This window comes from Tachypleus tridentatus, chromosome 5, assembly GCF_004210375.1.
Source record: "Tachypleus tridentatus isolate NWPU-2018 chromosome 5, ASM421037v1, whole genome shotgun sequence".
NCBI classification, from domain to species: domain Eukaryota; kingdom Metazoa; phylum Arthropoda; class Merostomata; order Xiphosura; family Limulidae; genus Tachypleus; species Tachypleus tridentatus.
In genome coordinates this window covers 48012304-48030712 of record NC_134829.1, presented here as the reverse complement: position 1 = coordinate 48030712, position 18409 = coordinate 48012304, and the positions used below count along the sequence as shown (strand labels likewise).

General features: G+C 31.2%; 1 protein-coding gene across 1 annotated transcript in view; it reads left to right on the top strand.

Moving 5' to 3' along the window:
- Positions 1 to 18409, top strand: part of LOC143250353 (inositol 1,4,5-trisphosphate-gated calcium channel ITPR1-like) — a 178377-nt gene that overhangs the window by 77652 nt on the left and 82316 nt on the right. Inside the window, 11 exon segments of the mRNA XM_076500799.1 lie at positions 3 to 86; positions 2364 to 2484; positions 4889 to 4940; positions 5629 to 5794; positions 6592 to 6813; positions 9679 to 9780; positions 10629 to 10769; positions 11129 to 11254; positions 13395 to 13604; positions 16273 to 16524; positions 16895 to 17020. Of these exon segments, the coding sequence (XP_076356914.1) occupies positions 3 to 86; positions 2364 to 2484; positions 4889 to 4940; positions 5629 to 5794; positions 6592 to 6813; positions 9679 to 9780; positions 10629 to 10769; positions 11129 to 11254; positions 13395 to 13604; positions 16273 to 16524; positions 16895 to 17020 (1602 nt within the window).

The window sequence follows — 18409 nt, the reverse complement described above, 5'->3', positions numbered from 1 at the left end:
GTGGCATGGAGAAGAAGGGGTCACTTAGTGGAGCAGAGGGTACACTTGTCATGGATACCAAGCTTAAAATTATTGAAATACTTCAGGTAAGTTTTGTTGACTGTGTGTTTCTAGTGGAACACCTGAAATAAACAAATGAGCTTGTGATTGTATATCCAAGGGTTTTACATGAATATTTTGCGATTGGTGTCCTGTCATCCCAAATGATGCTTTTTCCTTCCCACGTTAGAGCAGCCTGTTGCACCATTTATATTATATACAAGTTACTGTCTATAGTTTACTGGTTCATAAATATGCTGTATGTTTGAAATTGTATTTACTTTTACTTACACATGCAAAGTCATCCAGCATTTATTAGAAAATATTTATTTAACATATCATATTAACTTGTTAACTTGTGCTTATTATGACTTTTCTCAAAATACATTGTTAAATGTACTCTTGTGGTTTTTAATTTTATTTGGTGCTATCTGTTTTTTTTATTAGAAATTTAAGTATCATTTAACTGCTTTATAAACTGTCTGAAACTACATGTCAGTGTTAATTAACATCAACAAGGTGAACATTCAGTTTTGGAAGTGATGAAGGACACAAAAATATAGGCCTTTCTTGTTTTTGTTGTTGTATCATTTAATTGTAAGATCATACTTAATATTCTTGTATGGTTAATGAAGGTGCTATCATTTCATGACTAAGATGTGTTTATCAAACTGTGATGAAAGAAACTTTAAATATTTCTGAAATATGAAACAAAATTATTGACTTGTAACCTCAGGCTATATTTTATAATACTTAAAAGTATAAGAAATAGTAATGTATAGATTAGTGGTCTAAAGAATCTTGTGTGTCAAAGTGACATAGCTATTAATAAAAATCTTACCAGGTCATCCTTTAAGTAATGTCTCATTTTAGGTTCAGGAAAAGAGAAAGGATTTCAAATGCTTTTAATGTTATTTAATCATTAATGTATGTTTCATTGTTATTAATTACTTCCTGCAAATGATTCACAAGCTTCTGAATGCCACTTCTATAAAATTCTTGGGGTTTGGATAAAAAGAATGTAGAGAGGGTAGTTTTGACATCTTCATGTGTTCCAAGCTCTTTTCCATCAGGATAGTTCTGCAAACTTTGGAATAGATGATAATCAGATGGTACAAGGTCTGGAGAATGAGGAGGATGTGGAAGTTTTTCCCAGTCTAGCTCTTCAGTCTTTGTAGATGTGATCCTTGCTGTATGGGGCTGTGCATTATCCTGGTGTAACACACCTGTATGATTGATCAAAGCAGGCCTCCTTTCTTTCAGTGCAACATTCAATTGCTCTAACTGTTGACAATGGAAATTTGATATAATTGCACATTGAATGGCAGCAACTCAAAGTGGATCACACCAACAATATCCCACCAAACTCTTAACAAGACCCTCCTAGGGTGGAGGTCCATTTTGGGCTGTGCTTTAGCCAGTTTACCTGCACTGAACTATTGTCTGCAGTGCTTAATATTTTTATAAAATATCCATTTTTCATCTCCAGTCACTAACCTCCAACAAAGGTAAGTTATGATCACGAGAATGCAGAGAAGTGGAAATGTCCACTCTTGCTCTGAGGTTGGCTTCTGTCAAATCATGGGGGACCCATTTTTCAAATTTTGACACCTTTCCAAGCTGTTGCATATGACAGTGAACTGTTTAGTGGTTTGAATTAAGGTTCTGTGCTAGTTCTTCAACTGTTACAGCACAATCTTCATCAAGTGCAGCCAGCAGCAAGTCATCATTAAACTCAACAGGATGACCTGAATGTGGCGCATCACTTAAGCTGTAGTCACTGGATCTGAACTTCTGAAACCACCTTCAACATTTTCTTTCATTGAGAGACTCTACACCATAAACACTTTGAATGTTCCGTGTAGTTTCTGCTGCCTTTTTTAAACTCGTAAATCATTATATGCCTAATGTGCTTTTCAAATGCATCCATCTTTGTAAGGGTTTATTTGATTAATGATCTGAAAAAGTGGGGTTGGGTTAGTTTAGTTGTCTGAACATTTGTATACACATCCTCCTACATATTTTAGTCATTAAAGCCTCCTACAAAGACAGAAGTGATGATGCACTTTCTATATTAAATTTTTGGACATTACTTTTGGGATGACCTAATACACCTCTTTTATTCTTTAACTTGGTATGTGCTAAACTTTAAAATTAACCCAATTCACAAAGTTGGTTCATGTTGATCAACCAATGCTTGTGTTTAAATGTCAGATATCATTGTTTTCTTACACTTAATTGTCCCTAAAGATAACTTTATTTGCGAGATACACAGAATTTCAAAATCATTTTACCAGGAGTTCATGTTATTGTTTTTTTTCTAGTTCATTCTTAATGTCAGGCTTGACTACAGAATCACTGGATTGCTGTCAATTTTTAAACGTGAGTTTGACGAAAGTCATGGACAACAAGCTACTGATGAGACCGTTACTATTGGTGAAAAAGGTTGGTATAACTTATTATATGCTATAGTCTGTGCTAAATTTGTGAGTATAGTAAGTGTGGCTTTTTAAGTTTTGCATATCTTGTGGTTTTATATTCATATTTTAAATTTAACTTGGCATAATTAAGTTATTGTAGCTTTAAATTAATGAGCAAAGCTAATGAAACACAATGTTTAAACTACATCAGATGATTAAAGTGCAGTCACTTGGGCACCCTCACCCAGTTATCATAAACTCATGTATTAAGCTAACTGTGCAAAATACTTATAATATTTTGATTTTATTATAATGCAGAATAATCATTGTAATAAAAAATAACTTAAAATTTATGAATATAAAAAATTCATAAATAAAATTATATGTATTAAGTGTCCTAACCAACACTTTGTTCATATAAGAACAACTACATGGTATTAAAAGTTGCACTTGCTTTGACTGGCTTAATAGATTTATGTTAGTCATAAGTCCATAGAATGGAAGGTAACAGTGTGAAATAATCTTTATAATAGAAAAATAAAATGGAAGATTTGAAATAATTACAATGTAGAATAATCATTGTGTTAAGGTAATAAACATAAAAGTAATAATAAAAGCAGATAGCATTAGTTAGAATATTTAATATATATTTTTGCACTGAACTGAAAGTTGCATCCATTTAAATTGAAATCTGTGCCATGGTAAAATTTAGTTTGGACAACTTAACAGTTGAGGCTAGTCCTAAACCTATAAAGCTAATGTTGTGAGAAATCTAACTTGTTTTAAAAAAAAAACAAAAAAAACTATTTGTCACATCACGCTTGATTTCTTTTATTTCTTAAAATAGAAGGAGTCATAAAAGTCAAACTGCATTTATACAGATAGAATAATTTGATTACTGTCTGCCCATTACAATTTTAGTGAAGGGTTGTAAGGGAGCTGTGGTGGTTAGTTTGGGTACTTTGAAACCTTACAAGTGTTGGTATAATAAGCATGAAGTAAATAGGTAGTGTGGAATCACTTAGCCCAGAGTGTATACATTTTATCATGAAAGTAAAAATATTAATTCAGTTTTATTATTATATTGTTTCTGAATTGAGTTTTCTTATGCTATCGCACCAACGTTTTTAAATAAAAAAACAAACCTCTAATAAGCAAAGACTTTAAGGAATTGTCAAATATTTTTTTCAGTTTTGTTGTCTATGCATTTTATTTTGTATTTCAGTACATAGGATAACAACAATGTTAGATTATACTTTTATTGCTAAGCAATATGTTATATAAGCCATTGTTGGAACACTGTATTACCAAAAGGCACTGTTAATCTGACTGGTTTTTGCCAGTAATTATGCTACAAGTATTCCACAAGCTCATTTTATGAATTATCTCAATATTGATTGGCTTGCAAAAGAATTTATCAATGTTTGACTGCATTTTTATTCTGCTTTGTTGATCAAGCTTGTTTTTATAATTTTTATTTATTTCAGTTAGCTATCAAATAACAAGTTAGGTTGGGAATAATAGTATTTACTTTGTCATTTTTGATGGTCTAAATGCTAGTAATCTGTATGAAAGAGACTAAGAAATTAATTAACAAAGCAGTATCTTTACAGTTAGTTTATGAGAAAAATAAACTAGAAAAAAAATCTTAGGGGAGATTATTTTATTCACATTGTTAAAAACAATTTAAGCTACATAGAAAAAATCAAAAACATTGTGCACGTATCAAAATTTGGGGCTGCTTTAAGAAATGGAAATATGATTGTGTAAGAAAGCATGTACATAAATTTTCAATAAGATTTAGGGAATGTTTGTTTTGAATTTCATGCGAAGCTACACAAGGACTATCTGCATGAGCTGTCCCTAATTTTCAGTGTAAAACAAGAGAGAAGGCAACTAGTTATCACCAACCATTGCCAACTCATGGACTACTCTTTTACCAATGAGTAGTGGGATTAGCCATAAGGTTATAACTTCCCCATGGCTGAAAGGGCAAGTGTGTTTGGTGTGATGGGAATTTGAACCTGCAACCCTCATATTAAGAGTCGAGTGCTTTAACCACCTGGCCATGCAGGGCAGATTTAGAAAAGTAACATTTTACGCACTTGCTGGAAGTGAAATTAATACTTTCACAGATGTTTGTAAGAAATTTAAATGATATGTGTCATTGCATAGAAAATTATTTATCTGTATCTTATGTTTCTCTTTAATGCCAAGGCTTTATTGTACAGGATCTTAGTTGTTGACAATTGGCAAATGAGCAGAGAAATGAAAAATGTTCTTACATGCACTGTGCCAAACAAGGTAGAATTTTAGAGTTTTCAGTACTTATTTGTTTTATTATGTTAATGTGTATCATTTAGAATGGTTATTAAGAAAAGGCATATTTATATTATTTTTGATAATTGTCACTGTCTTCTCCTTGAAAGGAATAAATCTTGAACGAATTGGTCAGCAAGCAGAAGCTATATTTGGTGGAACGTAAGAGAAATTATTTTTATCAGTTTTATAGTCTTTAGAATCAAACAGTGACATATAAATAACTTATGGAATTTGTATGTTTAAAAAGAATAAACATGATTGACATGTTTAAAGCACATCAGTGGATTTTTTTTTTGTGAAAGTGTTGTGTTTGTCAGTTGTAATTATATACTTGCTAGCTATTTTGATTGTTGTTAGATTACTTTTAATTTAGTCTGTTTTTACCTATTAATGGTATCTTATGAAACTTTGATAAAAACATGTTATATACACTTTAAATTCTGCTTACCAGGTGATATAACAGTATTCTTAGTTATGATAAACAAAATTTCATTTTCAATTTCTGTAAAGATATAAATTGTGTACTTAGATGACTAATAATGCTTAATAACTTTTTGTTATGCCTTTAAACAGATTGTTTATTTTAGGTGTATATGATTCTCTAAACACAAGCTTATTGTATGTAATGTATATAGGTGGTCAGTTCTGAAACAGAGTAATGTCTTGTTTAAAACACTGAATGTATGCAATTGTTCTGAATTTGTCTCTTACTAATGGTTTTGACAAGAAACTAGATTTTGTTATTAACTAAGTATTTAACTCTCCTAATTTTTTTCACTTTCTGTTATTCAGTCTGGTTGTAAATATATAACAAAGGTGCATTATTTTTATTTTCATTCTATGCTAGTGACGACTATTCAGAAGTAGACCTGGATGGCCAAGGTGGCCGAACATTCCTGAGAGTTCTTCTCCATTTAACCATGCATGATTATCCTCCATTGATATCTCGGGCTCTTCACCTTCTCTTCAGACACTTCAGTCAACGTCAGGAGGTACTTCAGGCTTTCAAACAGGTCAGTAGTATCTTAAGAATAAAGAATAGATGTTGGTCTGAAAACAAAAAGTTAGTGGCCAGTTATTTATGATAAAGGACATAGTTTGTTAACAACTTAATAACAATTTTAAATAGTTGAGAAGATAAAAAAAAAAAAATACATGTTTTCATATTTATTTGCTATTACATGATATAGTATTAGGCTTGTTATATTTTTAAACATCACATTAGATTTTCAAAAATTAAAAGTGTATAATAACAGTTTTCCAACTTTACTATAGTAATTGCTGTTGTAAGAAATTACTTGTATAAATAGTATTCCAGTTGTCCTGATAAGCTCTGAATTATGTAAAACAAGTCATATGATGTGGTTATAATACTTATATGTATATGTTATTCTAATTGGTGAAAGTTCCTAAGGAAATAAATTAATAATCCAGTGATTAAAAATATAATAGGCCTTCACTGATTAAGTACAGTCGATTCTTTGCCTCTTGAAAAAGGCATACACACCATAATAATTATATGATCTTGTCAGAAGAAACAGTATACTATTAAAATAATTGTGATTGTATCTATAAATATGGAGTTATGAAAAGGTAAGATTATCTATTTTCTTATGAATCTTGTATCATTACTCTTGGTTTTAGGTGTATAATTAAACCTTTATTTCTACTTTAATGTTGCTTGTTTTGCACTATTTTTCCAGCATAGTATTTGATTCTCAAAGCATGAAATGGTGAAAATAAAGCATGTGAGTTGTATGTGATTAATATATTTTAACAAGTGATAAGAAACCAGTTTTCTTCATTGCAGGTCCAGCTGTTGGTGTCGGGAAGTGATGTCGAGAACTATAAACAAATAAAAACTGATTTAGATGAGTTAAGACTCTTGGTAGAAAAATCAGAGCTTTGGGTTTATAAAGCAAAAAGTGATGAAGGTGGAGCAAAAAAGAAGAAAAAGAAAACAGATAATGAAACTGACGGAGGAGATGATGAAAAGAATGAACAGAAGAAGTCGAAGAAGAAAACTGGATTGGTGAATATAGACCTTAAAGTTGTTTTGGTTCTCCATCACATTTTCTTTTAGATGTGATTCAGCTCAGAATTTGAAAAACTGTTTAAGATGGCTTCATCAGGATAAAGTGTGCCTGAATAATTTACAGTAAAATTGTACTTTCTTTCAAATATATGCTACTTAGTCAAAAAAAATTGCATGTCAGAATGTCTATCAGTCATTTACCTTATGACTTTGATGTAACATTTTTATTAAGTATTTCAAAATAGGATAGTGCAATGCAATGTAGTGTAAAACCATAGTAAAAACAGGAAAAGTGTAACAGAAGTAAGGTATGGATGTTATTGCATTTAACATTGTTTATGACAAAGCAGATTTAGCACATATAGTGTTAAATTATGTACTTTCACCTTTAGTTAATTATATGATCAGAGTGAGACTGTTTTCTTGGATGTTTTTGGTTTATCTTTCAGTACTAAACATATCCTTTCCTTTTGTTCTCAAATGTCATGTGATGATATTTTATTTCAGCCTGTGATAAAAAAGTTAAAATGTGATTTTGTTAAATTTATCAGACTTGTTAGGTGTCTTATACAGTATTGAAAATATTTATGGAAATGACAAATAAAATGCAAATAGGTGGAATTGCTTCTCATTATTGTAAAAAAACAAAATTGCAGCAGTTTAAAATGTCTTGACAACTTACACTGACTGGTTGTCATCAACCTATCAGTCACTGTTGCCCCCTAGTGGCACAGCAGTATGTCTGCAGACTTGCAATTCCAGAAACAGGGTTTCAATACCTGTTATAGGTGGAGCACAGAGAGCCCACTGTGTAGATTTTTGCTAATTTACAAACAAACAAACAGTCAGTATTACACCACACAAACATAGTGCCTATAAATGTAAAGGCAGTTATAATCATACTAATCCCAGCAGTAGTGTGATGAATGCACTTATAACTCTGGGGAGATAAATAATACATGACTGACTTACAAAAATCAAAGCTTTAGTTGTGAATGTTGTTCCCTGAAACAAATGAAATAAAAATTCATGTTTTGTTAAAAGCTGAATGGAAACTAGAAGATCTGTGAAAGTAAATGCTATTTATAGTTGAAATAAGTGAGATAGAAAGCTTTCAAAAGTGATGTTAAGTGATTGTATGTATTATACTATAGTCTGTTGGAGATTCTACTAATACCTTAGTACTAGTACAGATGTGAGTGTTACCTTGAGAACAGTAAAATACATGTTAGTACTAAATAGCCCCTCAGTATGTAGCATCTCAAAAACCACTGTGTTAGAGAGAGAACCAAATCAAAATATGGTAATGGGAATCAGACTTGAAACAATGGAATATTGAAAAACTAGAAGGTTTGCAGATGAAACCAAATTTATATTATTTGGCTACAATCAAAAATTACTTAATGGTAGAGACAGATGTATTATGGTGAGTGTATAACGTTTAGAGTGAAGCATGCTAAGAGACAAACTATGTATATTGGCTGTATCTCAGTCACTGATGTAGAAAATGTTTACAGAATTGATGGCATCTTATACAACCAGATTACAATCCATTGTGTCATTTGCTTAGGAATAAGATGTTGATGGAATACTTGTAAATTAAAGTCTCAGTATGAAAAGAATTTAACATCTTAAACCCAAGCAGATTCTGTCAGCATCTGGCCCAAAATCCTGATTTACCCACTGGACAGTGATAGTATCTCATAAAAATTTCTCTGACTGAAAAGTAATCCAAATCATGTTGTTATCTACAAAATTAAGTAAACCGAGTTTTATAAGGTATGATGATAATTATATGAAAACAATTTTGGCAGGACACGCACAGTGTTATGGGTTTAAAGAGTTAATAATAGGGATTTATATGGAAACTAAGAGGTCAAATAGTAGCAACCAAGCAACTTCTCTGGGTTATGAGGTGTACTGCAGAATATTTAGAACAATATTTCACAATTGTATATCAGAATGGTTGGTGGTATGGGTATTAACACTTTTAGTGATAAGCAGAGAAGTTCTGAGATACGTTTTTATTTCAAGTGGTTTTCTCATCATCAAGAAATATTCAATTATAAAATACACGTGATAGCATATGGTGTAAAGATATGTTTAAAGCAATTACAAAATATTAAGGTATTCACTTTTCCATATTCTATAATAATCTATTTTACTAATGATGAATTAGTTATTTATTTGGAATTACATATTGTTTGTCCCTCGTTTATGAGTATAATTTGTGCATTTTATAATTATTTCCAATACTTATTGGTCATATTTTGACTGATTTTCACATCACATTCTGTCTTAACTATATTCATTAACCTGTTGACTGCCAAGTATTTCAGCTGCTACGGCAACTCCGAACCAAGTTCAAAATACAACTCTAATGCTTCTTAATTTTGTAACTTGTTCCGTGACGTCATTTTGGATCAAAAGTGAAACAATTTGTAAGTATGTCAAATGCATGTCTTTAAAAACACATTGAGAACGAATTAACTCATCCGTGGCACTCTGTTACCAATCGGCTTGGACGAGTTATCTCGTCTATGGCACTGAACAGGTTAATGAGAAATTCACAGAAATGCTGAAGAGAATGATATGAAGTTTTTTATAAAAATATAAATGTATATTAGAACCAGTTTTTGATATTGTAGTTAGGATATTTTTCACAAAAGCATTAGAAACAATGAAATGGAATTTCTTAACATGGGCACTTTCAGAAATTATTTGTTAGAACTTTAGTAACCTGTATGTAAAGTTTGTTAAATCTAACTTGTTCTTATATAACATGTTTAGTGGTGGATCTGTGTACATTTTCAAGGGAAGATCTCAATATGGGTTTGAAAGTTAATGTTGTACATCTTGTAGAATCTTGGAGCAACACCAGCTACTGAAGGATCAGCAATAGATCTGGACATTGGCCCTTCACTTGACTCTTCTCAATCTAAAAATTACAAAACTATTCAACAGGTACTAAACAATGTAAACCCACATATGCAGAATTATGAGCTCTTAAAACCTACTCCTAATATAGTTGAAAGTATGTTGTATTTTGTGTAACTGTGTGTCTGACTGAATATTTTTTTTTAATTATTTAAAAAAAAGGAAGCAAAAAAGGTATATCTAAAGCAAGAGTAATTTGGATTCTTTGAATATTTATGAAATTCTGTAATAATTTGAGTATAAATCTTATGCTTCATGTATCTTTCTTATATTAGTAATTATATTGTAGTGGACAAAGCATGTATATATCTATGTATGTGGCCAAAATAACCTACAGTATGATTCCACCCGTTGAATGGCACCACAAACTTAAAATTCATAAACCTTTGCTATTTTGGTATTTAAGATTCATGCAACAAATAAAATAACTGTTGTATGTGCAACAACCATTTCTTCATAATAAAACACAACTTCAAATAAAAGCACTCACCTCACAAGAACACAACTTTCACTAGGACTGACATGAGGGTTTAATTATATCTTTATTGATGTAATTTTTAAATATAGTACTGAGAAACTGTAGTTTTTCAAATTTTTCATTGAAGGATAATAGTTTTAATAACTTATACAGAGATTACAGTTTACATTGACACAATCTGAACACGTTTTCCCATGCAGCACTTTCTAGAAAACTCCTTCTATAAGACATTCTTTTTTTAAAAAATTTTTCAATGAGGTGTAAATACTACGATTAATGATTACTAGCAGAGACTGCCACCCTTGGAGTGTTTTATTACTAGTATTTATGAATTACGAAAGGTAGATGTGAATCTTTTATGATGTAATTTTGAAGTTCATTCTTTTTTTACATCCAGATATTACTAAGGTTGATAAGGCTGTGTGTCCAGGAAACTCCAGGTGGTGCCAAGAAACCTCGTAAGCATGAACAGAGGCTTCTTCGAAACATGGGGGCTCATTCAGTGGTTTTAGAATTGTTGCAGATACCATGTGATAAGGTTAACAAAGTTGAAAAATTGATTTCTTTGTGTATTAACTTGTAGAGAAGGTTTAACCTAGTCTTCATTAAAATATTGTTATTAAAGAGTAGTTCTCAAAAATTAATGTTTAATGAATTAGTGGCATTGAAATATATTTAATTTTAGTTTTAATGTGATTAATTAAACCATTATATAATTTTAATCAGAAAATTTTCTGTGTAAAATATAGGATCATTTAAATTCTGTTGAAAGAGGTTTAAAACAGTTGATACATTTTCTGTGTTAGTTGTAAATTTTCTTTTAGAAGGTAAATTATTTTTTCCATGAATCATTATGTTATGCCTGTTGTTTTTCATAATTTGGTTTTGAAATTATAGAAAGAAGATGTCCGAATGAACGAGTTACTGAAGTTAGCTCATGAATTTCTCCAACACTTTTGTTTGGGTAACCAGGCTAACCAGGCACTCATGCATAAACATATAGATCTGTTTCTAAATCCTGGGGTAAGGAAAAGGTTTATGATATTTAAAATATGGGGTACTTGATAGTTCCAAACTTTAATAAGTTAGAAACTAATGTTATTGAATTTAATTGTGATTATAAAATCAAAGTTAATTTATTATTTTAACCAGAAGTCCTAAACAAAGTTTGTTTTATTTAGAAATTTTTAGAATTAGTAAAGAAATTTTTCAAAAACAAATCAGATTCTATTTACAAGACAAATCTTATCAATTGTATTTCAATTTAACACCTGCTTATAAAATCAAAGTTAATTTATTATTTTAAATCAAAGGTTCTAAACTACATAGTTTTGTTTATCTCTCAGTATTACTTTTTTTTGAATAAATCGTTTAAATATTTTTATTTGGATAGACATACAGAAAGAATTGTTCAGAAGTAAGTTGAAGGCTTGTATGTTAAATAAGTTTTAACAAAACCTGTTGTTTCAAGTTGAATGATTTCTTTGAACAATTTGACAAAATTTCCTAATATAAGGTTTTTGTTCAAAGGCATAAATAATCATTTGTAAGTATCTTGATGTAGAATATATTAGTTTTAAGATTTTTTCCATTTTATTCCTGTATGTTTATTCCAAAGCTATACACAACAGTTCTTTATGATATACTAGAAACGTGTGCTAGTACAGTATTGATGTTTTTTTACAGTACTTTCTTTGATATGTAGTCTGATCAAATTGTAAAATACAAGTTTGAATTTCTTTTACCTTACTCTTGTTATTAAACCAGTACTTGTTTCTATTATGCTTACAATCTAGTCACAGTTAAAGGTAAGCTATGAACTTTTTATAGTATATTATAATATGTTTAACATTTTTAACACAAAATTGTTAATTTCATAAACCACTAAATCTACAAAAAATAATTAAATGGTACATGTTTTTTTTTACATTTTTATTGTAAATGTAATTTACACAAAGGGTGTTTCTTGCAACATTTTCATTAGTTTGTTAGGATACAAATTAATATTTTGTGTTTTAATATAGTGTGTGACCTGAATTAGTAACTAAAATTACTTATGAAAAAATATTTCAACACTGAAAAATCATAATTACAATCATTTAGAACTTCATCTACACTTTGGTAATGAACATTTATGAATTATAAAGAAAGATAACACCATTTTTAATTATTGTAATTACACGTGTTAACACCGTATTTAATTATTGTAATTACACGCGTTAACACCGTATTTAATTATTGTAATTACACATGTTAACATGTAGTAATAAGACCTGCAAGTCACAGTTTAATATTCAGATAGTTAATTATGAAACTCTTAAACTCTTGATTCAGTGCTAAAGGTGTGGTGTTTTTTGATTCGGTGCTAAAGGTGTGGTGTTTTTGCTTATACTCATCTGGTGGTTATAGCACTTCACCCACAATTTGCGGGCTGTGTATTCAAACTGTCTTCACGGAACATGGTCGCCCTTTCAGTTGTAGGAGAATTTTAGTGCTGTAGTCAGTCCCTCTGTTTGCAAGCAAAAAAGAAACTCAAGGGTTAGGATTGGGTGATGTTAACTAGCTGCCTTCTCTCTAATATATCATTGCTAAAATTGGGATGGTTATCTCAGATGATCCGTGTGTAATCTTGTACAAAATTCCAAACAGACTCAACCAATTTATGAGGAAAACTTTGTTTTAAGAGTAATGTTTCTTTAAATTTTTAACACATTTATATTTTCTTTATAAAATAGTTTTCTTAAAGCTTTTGAAATGCAGTGGAATTGTTTATTTCTCCTAGCAATCAGATTTTCAATAATGTTTTACTGCCACTCATTACTTTTATTTACTGTAATATGTTGTAACTTCCTGATTTCTTCTTGCATTTATCATGAACTTCCATCAGTGATGTTTAATTTTACACTTTTTGAACACCATACTATGTACGATTACAACATGAAGTGTATAATGTTATCATTTGGTAGTTTGAAATGAGTATCTGTGACCTTTGAAAGCATTCAAAGGTGTTAACCTCTAATGATGTTAAATGATGTTTACTTATAGCTTATGGTAAATTTGAGTGTGTTTGAGATTCATCAGAGTTGTATCATTATTTTTAGCATCTGTTTGTCCGGGTAGATTTGGGTGTATTTGAGATTAATAACATTGTTATTATTTTTAGCTCCTGGATGCCCAGACAATGCGCAGCATTTTTCAAGACAATGTAGCTTTGTGTAATGAAGTCACTGAACAAGTAGTACAGCACTTTGTACACTGTATTGAAACACATGGTAGGCATGTGCAGTATATAAAGTTTCTTCAAACTCTTGTAAAAGCTGAAGGTCAGAATCCACAGTTCATTCGCAAGTGCCAGGATCTGGTGATGCAAGAGGTAGGTTGAGCATTTCCTGTGCAATTTGCTATTTTTTTTGTGCCTATGTTTACTATTGTTTAATACCAGCTTTTTCATGAGAATGAGTGTTTTGTAAGAAAGTTAAAGGGAAGACAAAAACATTAAGTTTTCATTTGTTAACCTTTTCTCTGTTTGACACAAATTCACGATTTAACCTGTGATACTTTTTGACCTATTATATGAACTATATCATTTGGACTAAACATTTTTTGTAGATTTATTATTTAGAGTGTGCCATTAACCATGACATTCAAAAAACCTGAGTATCACATGATATTCATGAGTAAGAAGTTATTTTTAGTACAATAAATGATTCATTGCCATAATTGCTCAACATTCTAGAGCACTGCATCATCTTTTCTGCTTGCATGATATTTGTCTATGTAATAGTTTGAAGGGAAAATTGCTCTCTTCTTGTACATTTAGTAACAATCAGAGTCTAAGTGATAAATTTGGTTTCATAAAACCTATTTTAATATGTTTGCTTTGAGTGATCATATGTTACTGAAATTTGTCTGTCAAATCACCCAAGTATCAATTTTAATACTATAAAAACAGTGAAAGGGTTAAAGTGTAAGCCTGGCTATTAAGATTGTAAAGACAGAATTCTGTCCTGGAAGAAATTTCTGAGGTCAGTTTGTTTTGTTTTGTTGTTCAAATTTATAGTATTGCACAAAGGAGCTAGGAGTCAAAAATTAGATTTCAGGCTACTTCCAAAGAACAATGGAAAGTAGATTACAATGGAAACATCAAAATTGTATTAATCTTCATATTTAGTACAACAAACTCAGTGGAAGTGCTTGAGATGAGCAAACAGTTCATTTTTGTGTTTTCCTTTTTTTTTAATAACTGCAAACATTTTTTCAGGCATTATTGTAACATTTAAACAAAGAGTCATTTGGGATTTTATTCCACACGTGTCTAATACACTCCTTTAAAGTTTATTTGAAAGTAACTTTTGAGTTGTTAATTTTTTGATCTTTCAGATCTGATTAATTGGAGGTCAGTCAAATGACTCCAGAAGCTTCTTTCATGACTGAGTAATTTCTGCATAAGTTGGATGAGTGTTTGGGATCATTATCTTGTTGGTAGTAGAATCCTTTAACCACTAGTACACAAACCACTGGGTATAGCATGATGGATCGGTATCTGATGATACTTGCACTGGTTTATTATGCAGATATTTCTTGTAAACTCAGCAGAAAAACATCCTCAAACCATCACACTGTCTTCCCTTTGCTTCTTGTTAGGTGCTATGCATTGAGGTAAGTATCTTTCTTCTGCTGAACATATGGACTATACCACGAACCAGGTATTTCAGATTTGGACTCGTCCATCCATAACACCTTCTTCCAATCAACAGAAGTCCAGATTTTGTACTTTTTAGCAAATTTCAATCTCTTGACAATATTTAGAGATCAAAATAAGTTTTTTAAGCTGCTACATGACTAAATATTCCATTTTCGTTTAATCTTGATACTATAAATCTGGACACCTTTCTGTCAATTGGTACATGGTTGTTTATCCCAAGATCAGTGGCAGTCTTCCTTCTGTCCTGCAGGCTGCATAATTGAAGGTACTTAACATCAGTGACATTGATTTTAGTCATTCTGCCTCTTCCTTTCATATTATTAGATTTTTTATTTTGGTCTCTCAATCTCGGGTGTACTTGACAGTGTTTGGGGAATATGTCAAATCTGCAGTAATTTGTTGGATAGTCCAATCAGCATCACGCAAAGCTTGTGTATAAACTCTCTGCTCTACTGACAACAGTTGTTGTAAAAACAATCTAATAAATTTATAGGTATATATTGAACTGGCCATGTATTGGAAGTTACTGCATGCTTAACACTGTAACCATGTTAAATTTTAAAATTATTTATACTTACAAGAATAAATATGTGATTTCAGAAAAAGTTTCCAGTGGTAAGAAGGTTAAAAAGAGAAGATGTAAATAGTTGATTCTGGGTGTTTTAAGTTAATTAGAATGTATCAAAGATGAAAGCACGTGTACAGGACTTTGTTTATATGTATTGAAAATAATGACATTAGTAGCATGTCAGGGATTGCTGAAGTTTGTTTATAATATAAACATCAAGAAGTGACTAAAGGTTACTGAAACAGTTAACTGTATGATCAGGAAAATGTAAGTTATACTGCTATAGATTTACTATAAGTTAGTTTATTTTCTGTTAAAATATTGTACGTATATAGGATACATTTTCACTACTTGAATGACATTAGAAAAACATTAACAAAAGAAAGTAACTTTTATTTTTTATTTTCCTAATTTTATATTAGGTTGTTCTACTTGTAACCATTACCAGCATTAATTATCTGAATGTGTAATTAAAGGTTTCTAAAAAAAAAGTATTCTGTTTTATAATATTTCTCTGATCCTGACAGGATGTTTTTAAAATTTGTATGGAATATATATCTGTTCAGATAGTTTTGTCATTGTTTTGCAGTATGTATGTATGGTTAAGAATTTGAGCTTATGTTGCTAAAACTTCTCTAAATCCATCACATAAAAACTCTAAATTTCAAACCTTTTGCAAGGGAAGGATCATTCTCAGGATATGTAGTTTTTGTTAACATTGTATGTGTTATTAACTCTTGTCAATTAAACATTTTGTTAATTTTACAGCTAGTCAATGCTGGAGAAGATGTTTTGGTTTTTTATAATGACAAAGCCTCATTTAGTCAGTTTGTGGAGATGATGAAATCGGAACGTCAGAGGTTAGATGAAGCAGGACCACTTCAGTACCATATCAACCTGGTCAAAGTCCTTGCCCTCTGTACAGAAGGGAAAAATGTCTTCACAGAGATTAAGTGTCATTCTTTGTTATCATTAGATGACATTGTAAGGGTTGTGACCCATCCAGACTGTCTTCCAGAAGTAAGTAATAATGTATTAAGAAATTCATTGTTTTTTCTCTATTATAAAGTTGGATTTTTTTTAGTTATTCATACGATACTAACTGGTTGTATATAGTCTTGAAAAAATGTGCATATCTTTGTTTAATATAAACCAATTCATTTAAAAACTCACTCTTAATAAATTTCCTTTCTGTATATTTCCTTTCTGCAGTTTATATTACTGAACATACATACAGTTGAGTGTCAGAACTACAATGCAATTTGGAAGAAATGATCTATCATTAAAGTTCTTCAAATCAATAGTTTTGAATGTAGTTGTATAATTCTTATGATTAAATAAGTTTATTTTTAATGAAGTGTGACACTGATCAAGGGTTTGTTTTTTTCAGATCAAAGAAGCCTACATTGATTTCCTAAGTCATTGTTTCATAGACACTGAAGTTGAAATGAAAGAAATCTATACCAGTAGTCACATCTGGACCTTGTTTGAGAACTTTTTGATTGACATGGCTATGGTGAGTATCCGCTTTGTGTAGGAACTTTGTTGACCTTGTTTGAGAACTTTTTGATTGACATGGCTATGGTGAGTATCTGCTTTGTGTAGGAACTTTGTTGACCTTGTTTGAGAACTTTTTGATTGACATGGCTATGGTGAGTATCTGCTTTGTGTAGGAACTTTGTTGACCTTGTTTGAGAACTTTTTGATTGACATGGCTATGGTGAGTATCTGCTTTGTGTAGGAACTTTGTTGACCTTGTTTGAGAACTTTTTGATTGACATGGCTATGGTGAGTATCTGCTTTGTGTAGGAACTTTGTTGACCTTGTTTGAGAACTTTTTGATTGACATGGCTATGGTGAGTATCTGCTTTGTGTAGGAACTTTGTTGACCTTGTTTGAGAACTTTTTGATTGACATGGCTATGGTGAGTATCTGCTTTGTGTAGGAACTTTGTTGACCTTGTTTGAGAACTTTTTGATTGACATGGCTATGGTGAGTATCTGCTTTGTGTAGGAACTTTGTTGACCTTGTTTGAGAACTTTTTGATTGACATGGCTATGGTGAGTATCTGCTTTGTGTAGGAACTTTGTTGACCTTGTTTGAGAACTTTTTGATTGACATGGCTATGGTGAGTATCTGCTTTGTGTAGGAACTTTGTTGACCTTGTTTGAGAACTTTTTGATTGACATGGCTATGGTGAGTATCTGCTTTGTGTAGGAACTTTGTTGACCTTGTTTGAGAACTTTTTGATTGACATGGCTATGGTGAGTATCTGCTTTGTGTAGGAACTTTGTTGACCTTGTTTGAGAACTTTTTGATTGACATGGCTATGGTGAGTATCTGCTTTGTGTAGGAACTTTGTTGACCTTGTTTGAGAACTTTTTGATTGACATGGCTATGGTGAGTATCTGCTTTGTGTAGGAACTTTGTTGACCTTGTTTGAGAACTTTTTGATTGACATGGCTATGGTGAGTATCTGCTTTGTGTAGGAACTTTGTTGACCTTGTTTGAGAACTTTTTGATTGACATGGCTATGGTGAGTATCTGCTTTGTGTAGGAACTTTGTTGACCTTGTTTGAGAACTTTTTGATTGACATGGCTATGGTGAGTATCTGCTTTGTGTAGGAACTTTGTTGACCTTGTTTGAGAACTTTTTGATTGACATGGCTATGGTGAGTATCTGCTTTGTGTAGGAACTTTGTTGACCTTGTTTGAGAACTTTTTGATTGACATGGCTATGGTGAGTATCTGCTTTGTGTAGGAACTTTGTTGACCTTGTTTGAGAACTTTTTGATTGACATGGCTATGGTGAGTATCCGCTTTGTGTAGGAACTTTGTTGACCTTGTTTGAGAACTTTTTGATTGACATGGCTATGGTGAGTATCCGCTTTGTGTAGGAACTTTG